At 40.9% G+C, this 24,915-nt stretch overlaps 1 protein-coding gene across 1 annotated transcript in view; it reads left to right on the top strand.

The window, feature by feature from the left end:
* Positions 1 to 6,888: 6,888 nt before the first annotated feature.
* Positions 6,889 to 24,915, top strand: part of naa15a (N-alpha-acetyltransferase 15, NatA auxiliary subunit a) — a 65,068-nt gene continuing 47,041 nt past the window's right edge. Inside the window, exons 1-3 of the mRNA XM_067994044.1 lie at positions 6,889 to 7,102; positions 17,219 to 17,303; positions 24,571 to 24,675. Coding sequence (XP_067850145.1) covers positions 7,049 to 7,102; positions 17,219 to 17,303; positions 24,571 to 24,675 — 244 coding nt within the window. The 5' untranslated portion in view covers positions 6,889 to 7,048. The remainder of the gene's footprint in view (positions 7,103 to 17,218; positions 17,304 to 24,570; positions 24,676 to 24,915) is intronic.

Raw genomic sequence — 24,915 nt, 5'->3', positions numbered from 1 at the left:
GAATGGGTTGGATTCTTAATGGGTAAGGAGTGGTAGGCAGAAATCCTGCCCCGAAGAGTAGAATCCCCCCAATTGTGTGCAAAGGGCAATAGGTGTGTACAAAGATTGAAATAGCACCTCCTAAAGAAGGTGGGAGTTGTTAACTTTGTCTTCCTCCTAAAACTAGCAAGCTTCTTCTTCATTTGCAACCAGATGTAAAAGACCAGGGTGGCTCCATTGACTTGGAAAATGATCTCCCTCAATGGGGTTTGCATCTGCGCTTTTGCTGGAGGGTGGTCTTCAGCCCTAAGGAGCCTCTGTCCTTTGGTGCACCTCCTGCAGCAGGACCTCCAACTCTTCATCATCAAACAGAGCAGCATTGCTCACATGCATCTGCTGTGCCATTGTGATCAATTTCTCCACTTTTTTGTTCCACTACAACTTTCCCTTTAAGGCATCGCCTCAGCCCATTAAAAATTGTTACTATGCTGGATTTTCCAATCCCGAGCCAAGTGTGCTACAGGCCAAGCTTATTCTGTGCTTGTAGCCCCTTCAAATTTGGGTGAGGGACTTGTGTCACAAAGTTAGGCCATGTATGTCCTCTGTGCTACAAGTGTAACTAAGCCTGTACATTGGGCAAACACAATCCCACTTTTCCTATTTGTCGAAAATGTGGAACTATAAACCAGCACCGATAAATAAAAATTAAATTGTATTGTTTTGTATTGCATTTATTGTACAGCTTTTGCACAGTTATATTATTTCCCCTTAGTAAATGTCTCATCTGTGTTGTTTGCGAAATCGTGTTTGACAAACCTACTGGAGTTTTTTGAGGATGTAACAGGTAGAATAGATAAGGGAGAACCAGTGAATGTGGTTTATTTGGATTTTCGGAAGGCCTTTGATAAAGTCCCACGTAAGAGGTTAGTGTGCAAAATTAAAGCACATGGGATTGGTGGTAATATACTGGCATAGATTGAAAATTGGTTAACAGACAGGAAACAGGAAGTAGGAATAAATGGGTCTTTTTCGGGGAGGCAGACAGTGACTAGTGGGGTACCACAGGGATCAGTGCTTGGGCCCCAACTATTCACAATATATATCAATGATTTGGATGAGGGAACCAAATGTAATATTTCCAAGTTTGCTGATGACACAAAACTAGGTGAGATTCTGAGTTGTGATGAGGATGCAAAGAGGCTTCAAGGCGATTTAGACAAGTTGAGTGAGTGGGCAAATACATGGCAGATGCAGTATAATATGGATAAATGTGAAGTTATCCACTTCGGAAGGAAAAACAGAAAGGCAGAGTATTATTTAAATGATGATAGATTGGGAAATGTTGATGTACAAAGGGACCTGGGTGTCCTTGTACACCAGTCACTGAAAGCAAACATGCAGGTGCAGCAAGCAGTTAGGAAGGCAAATGGTATGTTGGCCTTCATTGCAAGATGATTTGAGTAAAGGAGCAAGGATGTCTTACTGCAGGTATACAGGGCATTGGTGAGACCACAACTGGAGTATTGTGTGCAGTTTTAGTCTCCTTACCTAAGAAAGGATATACTTGCCAAGGAGGGAGTGCAGCAAAGGTTTACCAGACTGATTCCTGGGATGGCAGGACTGTCGTATGAGGAGAGATCGGGTCGACTCGGCGTGTATTCACTCGAGTTTAGAAGAATGAGAGGAGATCTCATCAAAACATATAAAATTCTGACAGGGCTAGACAGACTGGATGCAGGGAGGATGTTTCCCCTGGCTGGGGGGTCCAGAACGAGGGGTCACAGTCTCAGGATACAGGGTAGGACATTTAGGACTGAGATGAGGAGAAATTTCTTCACTCAGAGGGTGGTGAACCTGTGGAATTCTCTACCACAGAAGGCTGTGGAGGCCAAGTCACTGAATATATTTAAGAAGGAGCTAGATGGATTTCTAGACACAAAAGGCATCAAAGGGGTATGGGGAGAGGGAGGGAATATGGTATTGGGATAGAGGATCAGCCATGATCATATTGAATGGCGGAGCAGGCTCGAAGGGCCGAATGGCCTACTCCTGCTCCTATTTTCTATGTTTCTATGTTCTGTGATTGACATTGTTGCTTCAGAGAAAGCAAGCTTCAATAAAGTTATATTTAGCATTTGAAAAATCAAATGATCAGGCCTGCTCATTACTTTAAAGGATAAAATATGTTTCCTTTTGGTAAACACACATTTTATGAGCAGCTTTAAAATGGCTGTAAAAATAGCATGGGATGTGCTCCAGTCACTTGCTGGAATAACATACAACAGAGTTCATTGTTTTTCGTGGGTAAGAAATTGTTGATGACTGGGAAAGTATCCTTGCCATGTTGGGCCACTTTAGGGACTTAATGTACTTGTCTGTGCTGGAGCTAACTAGTAAAGCATAACAAAATACAAATAATATCTTCCGTTATTTTCAAATGTAGAGTGAGCAACATCTGGAAAGCCCATGGGGAGATACTATAATTTCTACCTATTCAGAATTGGTGTTCTTTGAAGTAATCAGTTATTGTGCTACATCATATAATTTTCAGCTAATTGTAATTTGTCCCTGGTCTCCAGCTCAACTTTTTCAGGGCTACAAAGTTATTCAAATGTTTCATAAAATATGGAATATATATGCAAAGACATAAAATTAGCCTTGTTTACTTCCTTTTTAAAATTTTACACCAATGGGGCATTTTCCAAAATTTCCTTCTTTCTTCTATTGAAGATGTTTCATCACTTACTGGGGTACAGTTTCACAGATGCCAGTCACCCTCTGATACCTTCCCAAATAGCTATTCTTTATGTGTGAACCTTAATAGTCTGTGCTGGCAGGCTATCTGACTGCCGAGGACATCATAGCCAAGCCTAGTTATATCTTCATCCAGCATCCTCACATGAGCACTTTGAGTGGGGGTACAGTGATCAAGAGTAGGAACCTTGGCCAATTTCCCTTAGTCTTGTCCAAAGGAACAGAGGCTATTATAGCAGCCCTTGACATCCCAGCACAGACTGGTGACCCTCCTGGTCTGTAAGGCTCAAAGACAGATTTTACCATCTAGACATCAAATTAGGTTCATACAGTAATAGACTAAAGTTAATGCAGATAAAAATATTTTACGTCACGCTGAAGGAAAATCATAGGAAAGGCATCAGAGAATCCAGTTAGAGATGGAGGTGTAGCAGGGGTTTGGAGTTTTGGTTTCCTACTTTGGGAGCATCCAGCAGTAGGTTCATTTAGCTGTCAGTATTTGACTAAGTCAAGAATGTATTTGCACTGCAGTTTTTTCCCATTTCCCCTTCTAACCTGATCAAACTAATTTCCTGTAGAAAACTCAAGGTGTCAACCTTGGCTGAGTATTGGATTCTCACCTCTGAGCCAGAAGTTCGTGGGCTCAAGTCCCACTCTAGAGACTTAAGCACATAATTTGGGCTGACACTTCAGTGCAGTACAGAGGGAGTGCTGCACTGTCGGAGATGCTGTCTTTTGAATGAGATGTTAAACTGAGGCCCCACCTACTCTCTCAGGAGGATGTAAAAAATCGAATGGCACTATTTGAAGAAGAGCAGGATTTTCTCCTGGTACCCTGACCTATATTTACCTCTCAACCAATATCACAGATAAAACAGATTATCTGGTCATTTATCTCATTTCTGTTTGTGGGACCTCGCTGTGAGTAAATTGGCTACCATGTTTCCCTAGATTATAACAGTGACTACACTTCAAAAGCATTTCATTGGCTTTATAGTGCTTTGGGATATCCTGAGGTCATGAAAGTTGCTATATAAGTGCAATTTCTCTCTTTCTTTCTTTATTACCTGGTGCCTTAACCACCCTCTGACTTTACTCTTAAATATCCACCTCCATCTCCTTGGTCCCATGCTTGCCAACATTATCAACTTTTCCTATCTTCTTGGAGCAACCCCACCTAATTACACCTCCCTTAAAAAGTCCACACCTAAATCCCCCTACTCTCTTTAACTACTACCGTATCTCTAACTTTCCTTCCTACAAAGTTCTTGAAATACAAGGCCACCTCTTTCAAAACTTCATTTTAAAGCACCTCTAATCTGTCATCCCACACAGTCATGGCATTGAGCCAGCCTTTAAAAGTAATGAACAACATCACATGTAACTGTGATCCTGGCTTGTTGTCCCTCCTTGACCTAGCTGCCTCCCTCAATACTGCGGAACATGCCATTCTCCTCCACAACCTCTTCTCCATGGTCCATCTTGTTTGCAGAGCTCTCTCCTGGTTCCTTTGCTGCCTGTCCAAATCCAGCCACCACATCTCCCCAAATGATTTTTCTTTCTGTGCCCACACGGTCACCTATGTGTGCCCAGGGCTGCATCCTTGGGCCCTTCTTATTTATCAGTTACATACTACACCTAGGTGACATCAAGCATGGGCTCAACTTTCACGTTCATTTCAGCTTCACACCCACCTCCATTCTCCACCATGAATTTGATTCCAAGACTGTTATCATACCGACCCACTGCCAGTCCAACATTGTCATGGATGAGCTGATTCAGAAGGAATTGAGGGAACAGATAATAATTTTCATAGAGGAAATGAGTTTGAGGAGGTTACAGGGGGAGAAAATGAAACACTAGTATGTTCTTAGTTTAATGAAATACTGATAGCCAAAAGAACCGATTGCTGGATGCTTTACAACAGCAGATTTCAATATCCTGCCATATCTCCAGATCTAACTGGATTCTCTGATGTCTTTCCTGTGAAGGTTCTTCAGCTTGAAGTAAAATATTTTCATCTGAATTAATTTCCAGCTCTAATGCACCACCATCAACTTGATTTCAAGGCTGTTGCAATACTAACCAACTTCCTGTCCACTATCAAGTTGTGGATGAATCAAAATTGTCTTCAGCTCAGTGTTGAGTAAACCAAAGCCATTTTTTGTGTTTCTTCAGCTCCAGCCCATCAACCTTCCTACTAGCCTGTTCGGGCTGGTTTACGTGGTGTACAGCCTTAAACTGACCTCCTACCTCTCTCCCTCTGCTGCTGAAACTCTAATCCATGCTTTGATCTCATCCATAATGAACTTCTCTAATGTTCTCCTCACCAGCCTCCCCTCCTGCACCTTTCATAAACTCTGGTTAATAAAAAACTCTGCAGGCTGATTCCTCTCTTATACAAAGTCCCACATAGGTTTGTCTTTGCTCTGGCCAAGCTCCAGTGCCTTCCTCATTCCCCCAGTGTATCAACTTGAAAGACTTAATCCTCATCTCCAAATCTACCCGCAGCTTTACTACCTAAGCTTTCTAGCCTGTAGTCTCTCCAAGGTTTCCTTGGATCTTCTGCCAAAGTTAAATCAGGAGAGCCCCATGGACATTCAGCCCATAAATCCCTGGTTTTTGGAACTATTTCTGAAAAACATTTTGATTTGCTACCGCTTTCCCCTCCTTCAAATCTATCTTTTCAATGATGCTGTTAATTCCTCCCTTTGAGTGACAGTTTAGCTCAGTGCTTTAGAATGAGAAGACGTGGGTTTAAGCCCTGCGCCAGACCTTAAGACCACAATGTAGGTTGAGCAGTATTGGGGGAGTGTGGCATTGTTAGAGGTACTGTTTTTCAGATCAGACATGGAACTGGGGCCTTGCCTGCCTATTCAGGTGGATGTAAAATATCCCATAGCACTACTCAAAGAAAAACAGGGAGTTCTCCTGGTTTCCTAGCCATTATTCAATCCTCAAGCATCAAAACTAAAACGGATTGACTGTTTATTTATCACATTTGCTGTTTGTGGAACTTTACTATGTGCAAATTGGCTGCTTTGTTTGCCTAAAAAATAACAGTGACGATACCGGGAAAGTACTATATATATATATGAAAATTCGCTCCTCTATCTATTTTCGTGTCTTGATCGTCATCCTCTACTTGTATAGTGCTCTGAGACATTTCTCTATGAGAGATCCTTAAAAGTGCAAGATATTGTTGTTAATCCTTGGTTTGAATGAATCGCAGCAAATGTGCAGGACAAGTTTTGAAAATGCGGTAGCACTTAAATTAGTTGGTACCACGACCTCCTCGGGAGTGAGTCGGAACGTGGATCGGGAGCCACACCTATTTTTCAGCCTTTGATCAGGAAGTATCGGGTTGAGCGCAGAGCTAAAGAAATCAGCTTGCAGTGTTAATCCTCGGGGATTCTCGAGTAATGGACTGAACAAATACATTCTTGCTGGTGTAATGAGTAATGTGCCACCTGTTCACAGACTACAATTTATGAGTGGACTGTTTAATCTTTCTATTGTGTTCCGGGTGCTTGATTCTATTTATTGTACCTGTACTCCACACGGTTGCAAGTGTCAAAATGCCGAGTGGGATCTACTATTATAATAATAATATCTTTTTTTAAATCAAAACTCGATTTTAAATCGCAAAAAATAAACGTTTTACGGTGAAAATGCAGAGCAATTGACTTTTTAAAAAGTACAGAACCAGCACACAATTGGCGCCGTATGATATTAAGAAGCATTGCTTCGGAAGCCTGGGATGACCAAATGCGGTCCTCCACAGTACCGTCATACCACGCGCTCTCCTCTCAAATGAGGTCACTTGACGGTGTGCGAGTTCGCGAGGGGAGCAGCGGCGCGTGCGCACTGGCAGATGACCCGGAGGGAGCCGGCGTTGCTGGTGCTGTCGCCGCGGCCGCCATTTTGGTTGAGGTTTCCCTTCCCCCCCCCCCTCCCTCCCCCTCCTCGCTGAATTCCGTGCAGCAGCAGCAGGAGTGAGTGAGTGAGTGAGCGAGCACGTGAAGGCGGAGGTCCGCTCGAGTCGGCGTGTGGAGCGAGAGGATCGGGGCCTCAGTGACAGGAGGAGGGGGGCGGCCGGCCGGCGGGCGGCGGCGGCGGCGGTGGTGGGGGGGGAGGAGGAGAAGAGAGGGGTTGGTAGTGGTGGTGGGGGGGGGAAAGAGAACGAGTGAGAGAGAGACGGCCCATGAGCTGAGAGCGAGGATCGATCAAGGGAGCAAGAAAGCCACCAGACAGCGCGTGTCTCACTCAACACTCAACCCGGCGACCAGCCACCGGTCCAGCACCCGCGCCAACCATGCCGTCGGTAGCGCTGCCAGCCAAGGAGAACGCGCTCTTCAAACGGATCTTGGTGAGTGAGTGTGTGTGTGAGTGATCGAGCGCGTGCGTATCGGGGACACTCGCCCCATCGCAACCCCCGGCGGCACAAGTTATCCCACCCAGCCCGGGGCCCCGGCTCCCATCACGTAGCGGAAACTGCGGCTCCTGCACCATTATAATAGCTTTAAAACTAACCCCCTCCGCCCCCTCTCCCAAAACCACCCGACCGAGTCTCGTTCCACCGTGCTCCTGCCGGCATGTGTGCGCCGACCCTCCCCCCCCCCCCCCCTCTCTCTCTCGCCGCGGCCTCCATCTCCTCCCCCCGTCTAGACCGACCGGGCCCCAGACGACCACTGTTCATAGCTACAACTCCTCCACCTCTAAGTCATCTCCTACTCCTCGGTCGCGACACCCCCCTCTCTCTCCCCGCCTGTGAACCAGCGTCTTCCTGCTGCCCGGCCTTCGGCCTGTGGTAGTCGGAGTGTGAGGAGCCGCCTTCTGCTCCTCTTGAGGTGGGAGTTTGAATAATTTGTCCGTTTGCACCGCGAGTTTCGGCCTCAGACCCCGGGCGCCAGGCAGCTGGTGCGCTTTCAAGCGTCCCGACCGGGCTTGGAGATTTCACCTTCCCCTGCCAGCTCCAGCACTGGCTACCACGAACACGTGAAAGGCGCTGGATTAGAGGCCGGAGCGAGATTTAGAGCCGCTCCCTGGTTTTTGTTAATGCGGCCCCAGGCCTCGCACCACCTCTTTGTTACAGTCGCATTGACATTTCTTTTTTTTACAGCTTAGATTTTGTTTTGCACAAATAATGTGAGCAGATTCTGAATTAATCACTTGGAATCAGGAAACACGAGCTTCGTGCAGATGGCGATTTCTTACACGAAATTACCTTGGAAAACTCCGGTACAGTCCGATAGGCCTGATCATGTAGAATATATTCAGGGATTTTGCAATCTCTTTTATGGAGTCATCCAATAGCTTGGGTTCTCATATATCCTAGGTACATCAAGTTTTTAAATTTTTGGTGGTTTTACCTGAATACGTCAGTAAAAGGAAGAAGAAGAGTCGCATGGTTCAACTGTAAGTGAAGGGATAAAGCAAGCAAGAAATAACTTGCATTTATATAGTAGTGCCTTCCTGGATAGCCAGAACCGTAAGCCAGTTAATGTGATGAATTTGTGTTCATCACGTTAACTGACTTTTTTTAGTAGACCAACTGTTACAATAAAGAAAGCAAGCTAGTCAATACTGTGGGTTGATAAATGTTATCCTATAATACCCTGCAGCATCTGTCTGGTAGGGTTTTTGATGCTGAACAGGAATGTGTACTGGAAAGAGCTGTAGAAGGGAGTTTGGATTGTGATAGAATAACCATCTACGCTGGATCAATACGTGTTTCTACATATTGGGGGAATTTTTTGACCGTGTTTAGTTTTCAAATGGTATTTAATGCTATAGTAAATAATATCTATGGTATTTAATGCTATAGTAAATAATATCTATAGTAAATATTATTTCCATCTGACGAAGGAGATAATCTCCGAAAGCTTGTGATTTTAAAATAAATTTGTTGGACTATAACCTGGTGTTGTAAGATTCCTTACATTTGTCCACCCCAGTCCATCACCGGCATCTCCACATCATAGTAAATAATGTAATTGGAAAACTTAATGTATTAGATGGACATGAAGTGGTGGTGCAAATATGAACAGAAGTTAAAACCTTTCAAGGAGGTATTTTGTTCAAATATAAATACAAGTTTTTCTGCCCTTTGTGCTCTTGAAAATGTATTTGCTAAAAGTTTTAAGTTTTTTGATGTAAATCTCTGCCGCATTACCTTAATGAGTTAGTGAACCGCCCCATCTCTTTGGAAATGGTTAGCTTGAGAACAGATATTTGCCATCTATGGAATTGTTATAAATATTGTATAAATCCATTTTGAAAGCGAAATCATTTATTGGTGTACGTTAATGCAGATAAAACTTTATATTGATGGTAATTATTTAATTCCCACCCCTTTATAAAATGAGTGGCCTTCTAGTGGAAATTTGGTACCACAATGTATTGTGAATATGCAAGTGTATGTTTGCTGTTAGTGAGAAGTCTTTTGGGCTTTCAAGATTGCAAGAGGAGATTTGATGGTATTTATAAAATGCATTTGTTGGTATTGATTTACAATTTTGTTCAGTGGGAAATGCAATTCCATAAGCAGCAGTTCTAGCTATATAGGATAGGGGATGGTGAAATACTGTAAAGAATTGTCCCATTTGGTCAGACATAATGTAATAATTTATAATTAGATATAATGGAAATATATTTCCCTCCCCAAATTCTTTTACTGGCTAGATCAGTCTGGCTGTGAAAATAATGTTAATTTAGATTAAATGAGAAAATAGGAGCAGGAGGTCATTCAGCCCCTCAAGTCTGTTCTATCATTCACTTAGATCATGGCTGATCAGTACCTCAACTCCTTTACCTGCCTTTGTTCCATAGCTCTTCATGCCCTTACCTAACAAAATCTATCCGTTTCATTTGACCCAGCACCCATAGTCTTTTGGGGGAACGAGTTCCAGATTTCCACTACCCTTTGTGTGAAAAAGTGCATCCTGATTTCACTCCTAAATGGCCTTGCTTTAATTTTAAGGTTATGCCTCCTTGTTCTGGATTCCCTTACCAGAGGAAATAGTTTCTATGTATCTACCCTATCAAATCCCTTAATCATTTTAAACACCCTGATGAGATTACCCCTCAGTGTTCGAAACTCAAGCCAAGTTTATGCAACCTGTCCTCATAATTTAACCCTTTAAGCCCTGGTGTCATTGTGGTGAATTGGCACTATACCCACTTCAAGGCCACTATGTCTTTTCTGGAGTTCAGTGCCCAAATCTAAATGTTGTACTCCAGATGGGGTCTGACCAAAGCTCTACAACTGAAGCATCACTTCCCCACTTTTGAATTCCAACCACCTTGAGATAAATGCCACGGTTCTATTCGCCCTTTTGAATACTTTTTGTACCTGTGCACTAGCTTTTAGTGATTTGTGTACTTGGACATCTAAATCCCTTTGCTCCTCCACAGCTCCCAGTCTCTCACCATTAAGAAAATATTCTGATTTGTCTTTGGGATCCAAAGTGGATAACCTCACAATTTCCCACATTGAACTCCATCTGCTACAGTTTTGTCCACCCACTCAGTCTGTCTCTGGCCCTTTGCAACTTCATGCTCCCATCCACACAACTTAGTGTGCCTCCTAACTTAGTGTTGTCTGCAAACTTGGACAATCTTTATTCCTTCATCCAAAACATTGATATATATGGTGAAATGCTGAGGCCCCAGTATGGATCCCTGGGGAACACCATTTGTCACATTCTGCTAATCGTAGAACAAATTCTATCCCTACTCCAATTTCTAACCCATGTCGCATGGCTACCTCCAATTCCGTGCCCTCTCATTTTTGCTGCTGATCTCTGGTGTGGAACCGTATCAGATGCCTTCAGGAAGTCCATATAAGTAACATCCATAGACGCTTCCCTATCCACTATGCTAATGACCCCCTCAAAAAAAAATTCAACTAAGTTAGTCAGACATGACCTACCTGTCTCAAATTCATGCTGACTCTCTCATCAGCTGACACTTGTCCAAATGTTCAGTCACTTTGTCCCTGATAGATTCCAATAACTTATTCACAATGGATATTAAACCGATACGTCTGTAGTTATCTGGTTTCTCTTTCCCTTTTTAAATAATGGAGTGTTTACAATGTTCCAATCCAAAGACACAATTTCTGAATTTAGAGAGCTTTGGAAAACATGTCAAATGTCCAGGGTGGAAACCATTAGGTCCTGATGACTCAAGTCCCATTATTTTTTCCATTACCTTTTTTTTTTGAACATATCCACTAAGTTCTTCCCCTTGACTTATTCTTCGGCTCCCTTGTACCTCTGGTATTTTGTCCTTTCTACGCTGATAACTAATACAAAATACTCATTTAATAATTCTGCAATTTCCTTATTATCCATTATAGCCTTGCCTGCATCCATCTTTAATGGGCACACATTCCCCATTACTAATCTCTTTCTCAATGCATTTATAAAAAAACTTTTGCTATTAGGTTTGATATCCCTAATATCAAACCTAATATATGCAAGTTTTTTTTCATATTCCTTTTTTTTTGCACCTTATTACTTTATTTGTATTCCTTTGCTTTTTATAGTTCTTCCAGTCTCCTGGATTTCCACTTTTCCTTGTATTCGTGTAAGCCTTTTTGGGGGGCACGCACAATCACTAGAGTAGTTCTAGCATGACAGCTGGTACCTGAAAACCATACATGCAGTGCAAACCTCTCATAGAATTTACAGCACAGAAACAGGCCATTCGGCCCAACTGGTCTGTGTCAGTGTTTACGCTAAATACCAGCCTCCTTCCACCCTACTTCATCTAACCTTATCTGCATATTCTTCTATTCCTTTCTCCCTCATATACTTATCTAGCTTCCCCTTAAATGCATCTATGCTATTCGCCTCAACCACTCCATGTCGTAGCAAGTTCCACATTCTAACCACTCTAGGTAAAGAAGTTTCTCCTGAATTCCCTATTGGCTTTATTAGTGACTAACTTATCTTTATGGCCACTATGACTCCTCATTTGATGTCTTAATGGTTTTTGCTTTATTCACATTGTTATAACAGTTCTACTTGTTTCGAGCATGCAGAATAATTGGAGCCACTGTCTTTTGGTGACTGAATTACATTTGTTTTTTATTACATAGGATTCCAGGATTTTTCATCATGTTTTGAGGATCTCATTTTGTGATTGTCCATTTTTTTTAAACAACTACAAATCAGTGGCCTTGAGAATAATGGATACTAGCTGCGTATGAAGCGTAATTCACTTAAAGGGTTCATTTACTCTAAATCAAGATGGGGTGTACATTTTGCAAGTCAGGCGGCCCGTGAAATTCATAGATTTGATATTGTAGTACATTACCTTGATTTCAGAAAAGACTTAAGTTGCAGCCGATCCCTGAATTCAAACTCCACAATCTGCAAAATATAGCCCTACACATGCATTTACCAAGAGTCGTACAGACCAGATGTCAGATTTGATCAGTAGTTTAGGCTCAGTTAGCTGATTTTAACCTAGTTAACAGTTGCCTCAGGGCTGGAAAGGCTTAAAATCAACCAGGAGTTCCCATTCCTAATAACTGTCCAGTGATTCAGTTTTACATATCTTCCTGTTGGGTGAGGATATGGTTGGGTTTGGGTGTCCTGCTTCCTGCAGTCAAGTATCGGGCATGGTGCACTGTTCAGATTCATTCGTGAAGAATGGCCACTTGAGCTGCCAGTGCCTTTGAAGCCATAGCTCAGCATAATTATCCCCATCCCCATCACCTTCAGGAGGGAGAAAATTGTGGCGGGGGATAATGAAGATTCCTTTTTGGTTTAGATATGGTGGAAGCAATCTGATTATGTTAAAGGGGAATAAAAACTGTTTAATTGGGACTTATGCTCTTGTGTTGAACATTTGTGCCTGCCCATGTATTCTACTGTTACGCTTATTTCAGCAAAGAATGAATGAGAGATGTGTTCTTAAATAGAAGTGCTGTAATTTTCTACACTAGAGGCAAGCACTGGTATACAGTTTAATTTTAATTTAAAGTCACTTCAAATAAATTATCTGACAATTCAGATTTTTAGCACTAAATTCCCACTTTGCTGTATTATTTATGTTGCTTAATTGAAATTATTGGATGATTCAAATTTTATTAGTGCAAAAATGACTGAATTATTGGGAGTAGGCTGTACATAATATTTAGATACTTTTTTTTTCCTTGCCAATTTTCTCTTTCTTGAAATTGACTCCCTGTTTGGATGGTGGTAATTGTCCTGGTACCTTGTTCAGGTGGCTATTGTACATGTGTAAGTCTTGAAAGTGAGTGTTGGCAAGTTGTTGTTATTGTTGGGAAATTTGCATCAGTCTATTCTGCACTCACTTAATGAGAGCACTTGGGTGAAGTAACATACCTCAGCATGGTGTCAAGCCTTTAGGAAAGGGGGAGGGAAGAAAATTAATGGGAGGAGGCTAGGGGAAAAGCCAGAAATTTCACATCAGTTATCAAAGTGCTGTACCACATTTAAAATGTGCAGCAGTTAACCACTCAAGCTGCTGAACTCTGATATGGAAGTTAATTTGAGTCACTTTCATTCGATGTTCTAAAAGTTTTTTTTCTCCCCTGGTGCAAGTTGCATGATACTAAATTTCCATTCCTATACGTATACCTTCAAGGCAGTAACTGAAAAAGGTCAGGTTGCAGTTTTAAAAATAAATCACAGGCCACTAGTTTGGCAGAGCAAACTAAAGCACAGTTAACATATGCATTTAAGTGTGGTCATATTCATTAGAAACCATTTGTATAAACTCTGCAGAGGAAGCATGTTGCATATTTTGATAGACTGTGTTCTGTTGGATCAGTCACATTAGTGACCTATTAAATTTATTCTTACTCCAGTGCACAAATGCTAGTTTTAATCTTTGTTGAAACATTTCTGCTTTCTCTACCAAAACTTTATTTTCTTACAATGCAGCAGCAGGGTCCAAACCATGGCCGTGAGCCACATGTGAACCGCGAGCGTTGGCAACATGGCCTGCACATCACTGGCAGCAGAGTTGTATTAACATTTATATATTTTTTTTTTTCTTTGTCCAGTTTGAAGTTTGTGTATCTAGATAAAGAGAAAATAGTTAGAAGTAACCAGCACTGATTTCAAAAGGGATCAATCATCATGCTTGACCTCATAGAATGTTATGAGGAGATAATACAGTGTGTATGGACTTAGGAAAGCCTTTGACAAGGTACCACACTGGAGATTATTAGAGAAGATTACGTGGTATGGAATTAGAGGGAAGATAGCAAACGGGATTAAAAATTAGTTAGAAGAGAGAAAATAGAGTAGGAGTTGAGGACGGTTTTCAGAGTGGTTAGAAATGGGTAATGGTGTTTCACAGGGTTCAGTTCTGGGGCCACTTCTGTTCACTATATGTGAATGATTTGGATATAGGCATTGCGGAAGTAGTATTGAAGTTTGCAGATAATACCAAAATAGGAGGAATATTTAATTCTTCAGATCATAGAAAAGTGTAAAGGAATGTTGATGATGGGCAGATAGAATTAAGTATCAGTGTGAGCTGATGCATTTTGTTTAAAAAATAACGGCAGTAATTATACTCTGGAAGTAGGCTCAGTGCTGCGGATGAGCATAGGGAAAGGAGGTATAGGTTAACGTTAAAGGCCTGTAAAAAAAAAAAAATGTTTTAAATGGAGTTCTAGATTTTATGTCACGGTAGAATATAAAAGTAAAAGGTAATGAACCTGTATAAAACCTTAAGAACTTGGAGTACTGTGTGTTGTATTGGGCTTCACACTACAGGAAGACAAAGGTTAAAATGCAGGTGATGCTTGGTATGAGGATATACAGATACGAAGAAAGATGTGAAAAAACAATTACAGGGTGTTATGATTGAAATGCTTAAAATTATGAAAGGATGGTACAGGTTAGATGGAAGCAGGCTGTTTCCAGTAGTTGAGTTAAAACAGGCCATAAACAAGATTCAATGCAGGAGATTTAGAATAGAACATAGGCAAAACTTCTTTGCAGAGTTGTGTGGCTCTGGAATTCACTTCGAGGCTTGCTGGCTGAGGTAGAAACTATGTCAATATTCAAGATTAGATTGGTTAGGCAGATGAAGGAAAAGGGGTTAAAGGGAACAGAGTGGGTAAATATGATTAGGACTATTTGTGGGGGGGTAAACACCAACATGGACTGGTTGGGCTGAATGGCCAGTTTCTGTGTTGTAACTTCTGTGTTCCTGGAAAGGGTTGTTCTTAGTGCTGTTGCTTTATTAATGGATTAAATCCTAAATCAGAACACCATGACCCATTAGTATCAACAGCTTGAAATATATACAGATTAATGTAATTTAAGATATGGTTTCTACCAGGTTAGGGGAGCAATGTAGAGTTTCCTAAATGTTGGACATTACTAAATGGTAAATACAAATTATACATTTGGGTGATTTTACAGCTAACAGTCTATTTAGTGCAATCAGTCACCCTGATGATCTGGAAAATACAGTGTGTCCTCAGCAGGTGTCTGTAGCGAACATTCTTAGGTCAGCCTAATGCAGAGTATAGGTTGACCCATAAGGTGATGAAGGCTTGGGTGAGCCTTTAGCAGCAGTAGGGTGAGTTAAGGTTGTAAATGGACAATGTTCCAAAGATGCAAAATATCAGGATTAATGATGGGCTGGATGTGGGATTAAAATATTAGAGTTGAACCAGAATGCAAAGGTTTGTGCAGTACCAGGTTGAACCTGAGTGGACAGCCAGGGAAATTGATAAGAATTGGATGCTTACATGCTTACAAGGGCTGAACTGGATGGCTCCAGTTTTATAGATTTAGCCATAAGAAATTTCAATTCATGCAGGCATTGATATCAGACAGTGAATCTGAAACAGAAACAGCCCTGATGTCAATTGTGGCAGTGACAGATAGAGTTTGGTGTCATTGGTGTATATGTGGAAGCTGATCCTGCAGTTGTAGGTGATGTCTCTGGGATAACATGTAGTGATGCATAAGGGAAAACTGACAATGGAGCAGTGGGCATACCAGAGGTAACCGCAGATGTGGGAGGCAGTGAGGAAATGTAACTGGTATTAGAAGAAGGGGAAAGGGGTGGTGCTACAGGGGTGGACAGTTGGTGGTGGACAGTAGTGTTAAAGGTTGCAGAAAGAACAAGGAGGGTGAGAGTTGTGGTTGCATGTCATTGGTGACTTAAACCAAAGTGACCTTGGTGCTATGGCTGAGTCACAAACTGAATTGGAGAAGGTGCAGAGATATGAACATGTAACTAGATGGCAATGATATGTTTGGGATTCTTGTAAAGCAAGGGCAGATTAGAGATAGGGTGATAGTTTGTGAAAATAGAGGGGTTGAGGGACTTTTAAAGGTGAGGGAGGTGGGGTCTGATGGTTTGGAAAGTGATGGGAACACTGCCTGAGAATAGAGTGTGTGACAGTCAGCAAATTTAAAGCCAAGAAAGGGAAGTTGGGCAGTCAGGAACAAGGTTGAGAACGAATCTCAAGAACAGGCGGCTGAAACTGCAGCATGTGTGATGGTCGGAGCTAGATTGGAAAAGGCTTTGAGGTTGTCAGGAGATAAGAGGGTGTGGACAAGACTGAACAGGTGGCTTCTAAATGATCACAATTCACTTTAGGGTAAGAGGTGCTTTTCTAACAATGTACCTTAAATTCTTTTAGAGCAAAGTAGGGGAAGCTTTGCTTACAACTGAAATGGCATCTCATACACTGTGAGTGCCAAAGTTCAAAGTGTTCCATTTCTACACATTGTTATTCCTCACTTTGTGCTTGAAACTATTACTAAATAAAGTACATAAAGGATCACTGCAGTTTAAGTATGAATGAACAGAAGTACATAGCAATATACATGCAAGACCTTAAGATAAAGGTTCAGCTGGTTTCCTCAAACCTCTTCTGAACCATGTGCTGCAGTAGTTTGTTCAGTCTATTTTGGGTAGGATGACCTCTTTGTGGATGGTTTGTGTCAGAGATTTGTACTAATATTCTAGATGTACTTGAAATTTCCATTCTTTGAAATAGTATGGCAAACTGAGCAATGAGTTTTGTTTGCATTTAACATCATTGCTGTATCCTATTTTCAAAGTGTAGACACTTTCAGAAGTTCTGTGACATGTAGATGGAAATTAGTGATTTACAGTTGGAGTGGTAATTGAGTTTGTACTTGTGGTCTAGCACTAAAACATTGTGCTAAGTTCTAGAGGACAGCTACTCTGCAAATTAGCTGCAGTATCAATTTCAGAATATTATACACTATGGTGGGTAAAAATGTACACTAAGCATCTAATCTAAAGAAGTAGCAAAAAAGCTAAACATTTGTCTGATCTGATTCTGATTGGAATTTTGGGTTGTGTGGGTGTTAAACTGTACCTAAATTAAGGTATACTAGAAGGCCCAGAATTTTCCTCATTTCATTTCAGAAATCTGACCTGGTGTAGTCTTGTGGCTTTCATGTGTTCTGACAGCATCATTTTTTTCCCCTTCTTTTCACAGAAATGCTATGAACACAAGCAGTACAGACATGGGTTGAAGTTCTGCAAACAAATTCTTAGCAATCCTAAATATGCAGAACATGGAGGTAAGTTAGCCTTGCCATGGGTGGCTTTGATAGTTGGTTTGTCTTGGGTTAGGACTGTTTACTAGTAACCAATGTTTGCCTTTTCATTGCATTTCCTTGCATCTATCTGTATGTTTTGTATAATGTTGCTCATACTGCTTGGTCATTGGTTTGTGATGCAGAATTCCCAGAATTACTACCATGGTTATGATCAATAATGGGAGGAGGGAGATTAACAGACCAACTAGTTTGCAGAACATGAAAGTGTTTTCATTTTCTTTCATCCTTAGGGTGTTGAGTCCTTGCTGGGTTACAGTTCCACAGGTACAAATCACCCTCCAATACTTCACCTAAGTAGCCCTGACAGTAAGTGTCAGCAGGCTATTCTACTGGATACGGGGCAGAAATAAGAGAACATCACTGCAAACCGTAGTCCTCATTGTTAGTGGGGTGACTGGATAGTTACCTGTTGGGAATCGTTTTTTCTCCCTCCAATTTGTAGTACCTCTACTGACTGCGTTCAGCTACTTCAATACAGACCAAGCAATCGAGTTTGAGATCTACCTGATCTGTGTGGTTCAACTATACAATGGGTAAACTCGCTGAGCCATTGGGTTTTGAAAATCGATTTTGAGTTCTAGACTTTGTTAAATGATAAATTTCCATTTTAAATGGATCTTATCCATCATTTTCCCTGTGGGAGTTGCTTGCCACTGCAAACTTACTTCAGATAAGGCAAAGTTGACTTTTTGGGACTACCGTAGTTGACCTATTGACATGGGCTTTTGCTATATTGATACACGTTTTCAGCATGAGTTACTTTTTCTATCTTCTAGTAGGAAGAAAAGAAAAGCAGAATATTTTTTAAATGATGAGAAACTATTAATTGGTGTTCAGAGACTTGGGTGTCCTCGAACAAGAAACACAAAAAGTTAGTATGCAGGTGCAGCAGGCAGTTAGGAAAGCAAGTGGCATGTTGGCCTTTATTGCAAGGGGGTTGGAGTACTACAGTTGTACAGGGCTTTAGTGAGACCTCACCTGGAGTACTGCGTACAGTTTTGGTCTCCTTATCTAAGGAACGATATACTTGCCCTGGAGGCGGTGCAACAAAGGTTCACTAGCTTAATTCCTGGGATGAGAGGGTTGTCCTATGAAGTGAGTTTGAGTAGAATGGGCCTATACTGTCTGGAGTTTACAAGAATGAGAGGTGATCTCATTGAAACATATAAGATTCTGAGTGGGCTTGACAGGGCAGATGCTGACAGGCTTTTTCTCCTGGCTGGAGAGTCTAGAACTAGGGGGCATAATCTCAGGATAAGGGGTCGACCATTCAAGATTGAGATGAGGAGGAATTTCTTCAAGCAGAGGGTTGTGAATCTTTGGAATTCTCTACCCTAGAGGGCTGTGGATGCTGAGTCATGGAATATATTCAAGGCTGAGATGGATAGATTTTTGGTCTCGAGGGGAATCGAGGGATATGGGGACCGGGCGGGAAAGTGGAGTTGAGGTCAAAGATCAGCCATGAACTGATTGAATGGTGGAGCAGGCTCGAAGGGGCCGTATGGCTTACTCCTGCTCCTATTTCTTATGTTCTGTCTTGTTCACATATGGCACAGTGCCCTGACTTTATTCTTCTAGTCTTTTAATCTTTTTTTTAAAAAGGAAGTAAATCTGGACATTGTTCTGAAATCTAAGACCAATGGTTCATATTAAATTAACAATATTTAATGGGTTTGATTTTATTGTTACCTTGTGCAATGTTGGTGTTTACTATAGGATATTGAAATTTTCTGGTCCCTACCCATGTCAATTTGTACCTTGATGATTTTGTACAGATTGTTCACAGAGTAGCAATTTTAATTCTGTTTTGTTAGATTACAACATTAAAATGTGGGAGAGGTTACTAAAAGGAGAATGGTAAAATCACATACGTTGGCAATAGGAGAAGGTCTTTAGGTTCAGCCAGCCATCCCTTTTTTGTAGATCATCCAATACCATGCCTTCACAACCTAATCCTTCACCTGTTCTCTTTCCAGCAAAGTATCTAATTATTTCTTGCACCTATTTTTACTGACTTATTCAATAGCTATCAATCGATGGGTAGTGGCCAAGCTTTATGCAGAAACTCTGTTAATTGAGGTGCTAGTGAACAATGCTAGTGAACAACATACTTTTATTTCTAAATATCCATGGAGACGTTTTAATAAGAAAAAAGGGTAAATTTCAGCTAACGCAGAATAAAAATTTGAGTTTCTTTGACCGTTTCTTCTTTCTCATAACATATCTAAATAAGTTGAAAACGCTCCTATAACTAGGGTTTCTGGCTTTGTTAGGATTTCTGGTCATTATATTTTGCCGTTTTATGTTTGCACTAAATCTGTATTATTGGTGGTTTCAGTTGTCTGGCATTTCTGTAGCTCTTAAGTACAAAAATTTGTCTCAGTGCTTCTACAAGGCAGTGGATAGCGAATGGACACCAAGCTGGGATTTACACACAGGAAAAGAGAAACAGTAATGGGGGGAAATCAATTGTAAAAGGAGCAGATTTCACATGTAAAAGGATTTTCATTATACGGTAAAAGGAAACAAGCATTTACAGTAATGGTATTGCATGAAAATATACTGGGAATCAGTTACGTTATTCACTTGTCAAGAACTAGAGGAACAGCCTGCAACAATGGTACAAAGTGAAACAAGAAGAAACTGCATTATTTTTACCTGTAACACTTGACAGTTTTTTGATTTTTATTGGTGTTACTAAAATAAACACGCCAAATTTTTCTGTTTGTTGTATTTTATAGGTTAAAACTGAAAATACTAAAAAAGGGTGGCTGGCTGAGCCTAAAGGTCTTGTTGCCAACATGTTCTTACAACATAGAATTACATAGAAATTACAAATTGGCACAAGGCCGTTCAGCTAATCAGTTCATGTTGGTGTTTATCCTTCACATGAGCAGCAGCCTTAATCCCATATTCTACCAGTTTCCCCAAATCCCTTTATCCCCTTTCCTTCAATCATCTACCTAACTATTCTTTAAACGTTGACATGGCCTCTGCTTCAATCACTAAACTGTGGTAGTGAATTTCACAGCCTCACAACCCTCTTCTTAAAAAAAAAAACCCAAATAATTTCTCTTGTTTTCTGTCCTAAGCCTTAGATTTAATCTTTTATCTATGCCCCCCTGTTCTAGAACCTTTTTCAAATTTTCCATTTGTATTTTTATTCCCTCATACCAGGCAGCACTCTAGGATATCTGCACTGTACCTTCTCTATTGCCTCAATATCCTTCCTATAGCGTGAAGCCCAAAAGTAGTCTTAGTAAGGTTTAATATAGATTTAACATTCCATCTTGACTTCTTTATTCTATGACGCTTGCCATAAAACCCAGTATTCCATAAAGTTGCCACATCAGTTGTTAAAGCAGAACGTTACTACTAACTAGTCTATCCAGTAACTGAACATATGTACACCATTCAGCTGGCCTGATGTATTGAACTGGACTGGCAAGATTCATTTTGTGCACCTCCTGTTTTTTTTTCTCCCTTTCTTTCCCCAAAGGTGCTTACTCTTTGGGACACAGGTGGTGTCTGCACCTTGCCCGAGGGGCCATTATTCATGTGTGATTCTTAGCTGTGGGTATAAGCAGGCTAATCCTGTCCTCACCAAATGTCCACATGCTACATATCCCATCATGAGCAGCAGACCTAGTGGCAATTCTCCACCCTCCCCAAACTGTTGATTCCAATTGTAGCACCCCTACCACTGTCCTTGCTGTGATCAGATAACTCTGCATAGATCAGTGACGGAACCCGGGACTTTCCTGGTCTATGTGACTTGTCCGCACAACAGTTAAGCTAGTTGAGGGGCTGTGCCAAGTGACTGGTGTTTGCCAATGATTCACTAATTTGATGTATAGTACAATGCAAGCAACTTGTAGCTGGCTTATTTGTATGTAGCTCATCTGATATGAGCTGCTATTCAGTATGACCCTACAAACTAATATCTGGGTTTTTGCTGCTGCCTCCCTGTCCTGGATGATTGTAGAGCTGCTTGTTCCACTTTTGTATTTGAACAGGCGGGCTTTTTTGATTTTAAGGTCAGCAGCTCTGCAATCATTCAAGATGGTGGGCAAATGTTGTATGGCATTCAGCTGATCCTTCCACTTTACCAAGGTGATCCTCCAGCTGATTCCATTGTGCAAGTGGAAAATATGTAGAAGTGGAATTTACAAATAAGTTTGACATACAATTTTACAGAAATTCTCAAATTAATTTCTTACAATGTACTCTAATTGTTTGATTAAAGCAACATTCGCATCTGTTGTAGCAGTAGATTTGTGATTGAACTCAATTGCTTTGGCTTGGTATTAAAGTTTTTCTGTCTGCTGTTTGCAGTCATCCACCATATCTAAGTCTAGCTGGAGCTGCATTTAATTGTAGAGCTTCCTGATGGTTCAGTAGCTATTTGTACTGCCAAGTGCAGAATCCAGCAGTAAAGACTAGGAAGGTACCATTTTCATTTCTGAGGAAACATCAGCCTGTCTTTTCTCTCTATAGATGTTGACTGACTGCTATCCATTTCAAGCATTTTCTATATTTATTTCAAATTTCCAGCATTTGCAGTTTTTAAAAAAAAAACTTTTTGCTAGGCTCAAAACCTGATCTGTGCTGAATTTGCATGACAGCAGTAGAGGTGGTATAACTGGCTTCAGCACCTTTGGGCTGGGAATGGAGGGTGTACACCTTAAGGTTTCTGCATGATTACACTCTAAATTTAGGTAAATTCATTTGGTGAGTGTCACAGGATTTCTGACAATGCCACCATGGGAAGACCTTAGTGTAATTTATGTTAAAATATATATAAAAGCTACAGCTATACAAAACCCTGGTTAGACCACATCTGGAGTTCTGGGCACCGCACCTTAAAAAGGATGTATTGGCCTTGGAAGGAGTGCAATGCAGATTCACCAAAATGTTACTAGGGCTCCAAGGGTTAAATTATGAGGACAGATTACAGGAATAAAGATGATTAAGGGATGATTTGATTGAGGTTTTTAGGATTTTGAAAGGGATTGATAGAGTAAAGAGAAACTTTTTCAGCTGGTAGGGGAGTCTAGGACAAGGGGACATCACCTTAAAATTAGAGCCAGGCCATTCAGGAAAGAAGTTAGGAAACACTTCTTCACGCAAAGGGTAGGAGAGGAGGTTTGATGGAAGTGTTCAAAATCATGAAGGTTTTAGATGAAGTAAATAAAGAGAAACTGTTCCCATTGATGGAAGGGTCGAGAACCAGAGGACACAGATTTAAGGTGATTGGCAAAAGAACCAAAGGCGACATGAGGAAAAACTTTTTCACGCAGTGAGTAGTTATGATCTGGAATGTGCTGCCTGAATGGGTGATGGAAGCGGATTCAGTTGTGGCTTTCAAAAAGGAATTGGATAAATACTTGAAGGGAAAAAATTTGAAGGGCTACGGGGAAAGAGCGGGGGATTAGCACTAACTGGATTGCTCTTACAAAGAGCTGGCACAGGCTCGATGGGCCGAATGGCCGCCTCCTGTGCTGTAACCATTCTATGATTCTATATAAAGCTGTCTCCCCTGGAAGAGTGAGCAGGCAGCGCACATTCGCAATGAGCCTATTTAATTTTGTTCTTGGATACTGATCTGCACCTATTGGTCAATAAGTAACTCTAGTCAGGTTGAATTCAGCAGAGCACTATGAAATCGTTGGTTCTGCACTAAAGGAAGAGATTCTCCCAGCAGGTAGATATTTCTAATTTTTAAACCGTATGCCATGTGATCTAAAGTAGAGTACAGTTAATGGAAAGTACTTTTACTCCCCCCACCCCCCCTGGGAGGAGTTTGTCGTAAAAAGCTTAATATTTTACTTTTGTCTTAGTTTGCTTAAATTTTAATGACATTTGTGTTTAATGCCACATGGGGAATTAAAGAGACAGCGAGGGTAAAGTTAGAGGTGGAAGGGGGGTGTGCACATGGAAATTATGGTGGAAAGCCATAATGTGGCAGAGAGAACTGAGTGAAAACCTTTGTGTGGGGTCTCTGTTTCAGGCAGAGCTTTCTCACAGTCCTTGCTAATATGGAAACTACTCTTTAATCAAGTTATGTAGTGGTTTCATTCTTCTTCTGTCTATCTTAACTTGTAGCTGTACCAGAAGTATTGCATCGCTATTAAAGCATATTGCACTATGTGTCAGCCTGACAAAGGACTGCCAGGTACATGCGTTCTGATAGCTTTTTTTTTAAACTTCCATTATGTGTCTATGTGTTACTTTTGAAACATAGTTTAGCTGTATCCCTTTAATGAGATTGAAATCACTCTAATAACCAAATGATGTTGTGATTTCACTTTTTGCTAAACGGTATGGCTAAGCTCTTCTATTATGAAACTATTGATTAGTACCAGTAATGAGGCAGATAGCGTACTACATAGTTGAAGCATGTAGGATCTGCTCCTCCAATGACCTAATGGGTGAAAGCATCACCTGCCGCAGCATTAGGCAAAATGGACCAGAAACTTTCTAATTGAGAAGGAAGATAGGATTAAAACACAGTAGAGAATCTTAAAAGTGCTTTTTGCATTTTTTTTGTTCAATTCAGAGGTTGTAAATTTCTTCTGACAAGGAATTACCCAGAATCGCTTAACAATAGCTAATTGTCTAGTTTATCAGGTTCTCATGAGATCGTTACTGTTTGCAGTGAGCAGTTACTGCTGTCAATGTTAATGTCAAAAGGAAACTATAATACAAAATATAGTCTTGTTAAAATTAGGTCTGTTAGCACTGATGCATGCAATAGCAATTCTGGTTGTCTTTTGAAGAAAACTTAAATTTGGATCAGGCTTGATCAGGTAGTTGACTAATGAACTCTGCAGGTGGTATAATTAAGTCTTTCCCCTCAACGGTCCTCATTCAGTTGGTGCCCATCCAGAGGCGGTGGAGGCAATATAATTCTCCAGAGGAAAGAACTGTAGATCAATTCTACTCGTCTACAATGGATTTAAGAGTGGCAGAAACCTCAGAGCAGGTTGTTGGATAGCTGACTCTCTGGGAAAGGTGTTGACATTTGAGAAATCTTAAGTTGTGGAAAAATAGCTTATTGGGTGGGGAAAATTGGGAGAAATAAATCATTAGAAAAACTGAGTTTTGGGAAGTTTTTCCAATCCAAATGATAGTGTATGCTTTGAACCATAGCATTGCTGTGTTTTTGTAATAAAATTATCAAAAACCATGACACTTTATACAGTATGCTTTATTTCGAATTTTGCAGAGACCCTGGCAATGAAAGGTTTGACTCTAAACTGCTTGGGAAAGAAGGAAGAAGCATATGAATATGTGCGGCGAGGCCTCCGAAATGATCTGAAGAGTCATGTCTGTATCCTTTTGAAATAGATTTCCCCTCGCATGAAAGACTGCAACTAGTAGATCAAGCAATGATCTGTATGTGGCTACATAATTAAGCCATTCACTGGACACAGATTTTAATGTTTTTATGAGTATTCAAATAGGTCAAGATGGAGATCAGTCCCAGAAGAGGCTGAAAAAAAGATTTTTTTTTTCCTTGGAGGAGCAGGAGTGCTGCCTCTTAATGCCCATTCCAGGTGGGAAGTGGACT

This window comes from Heptranchias perlo, chromosome 1, assembly GCF_035084215.1.
Source record: "Heptranchias perlo isolate sHepPer1 chromosome 1, sHepPer1.hap1, whole genome shotgun sequence".
In the NCBI taxonomy this organism is placed as follows: domain Eukaryota; kingdom Metazoa; phylum Chordata; class Chondrichthyes; order Hexanchiformes; family Hexanchidae; genus Heptranchias; species Heptranchias perlo.
The sequence above is the reverse complement of the archived record's forward strand: the minus strand, read 5'-3'. Positions and strand labels throughout refer to the sequence as shown.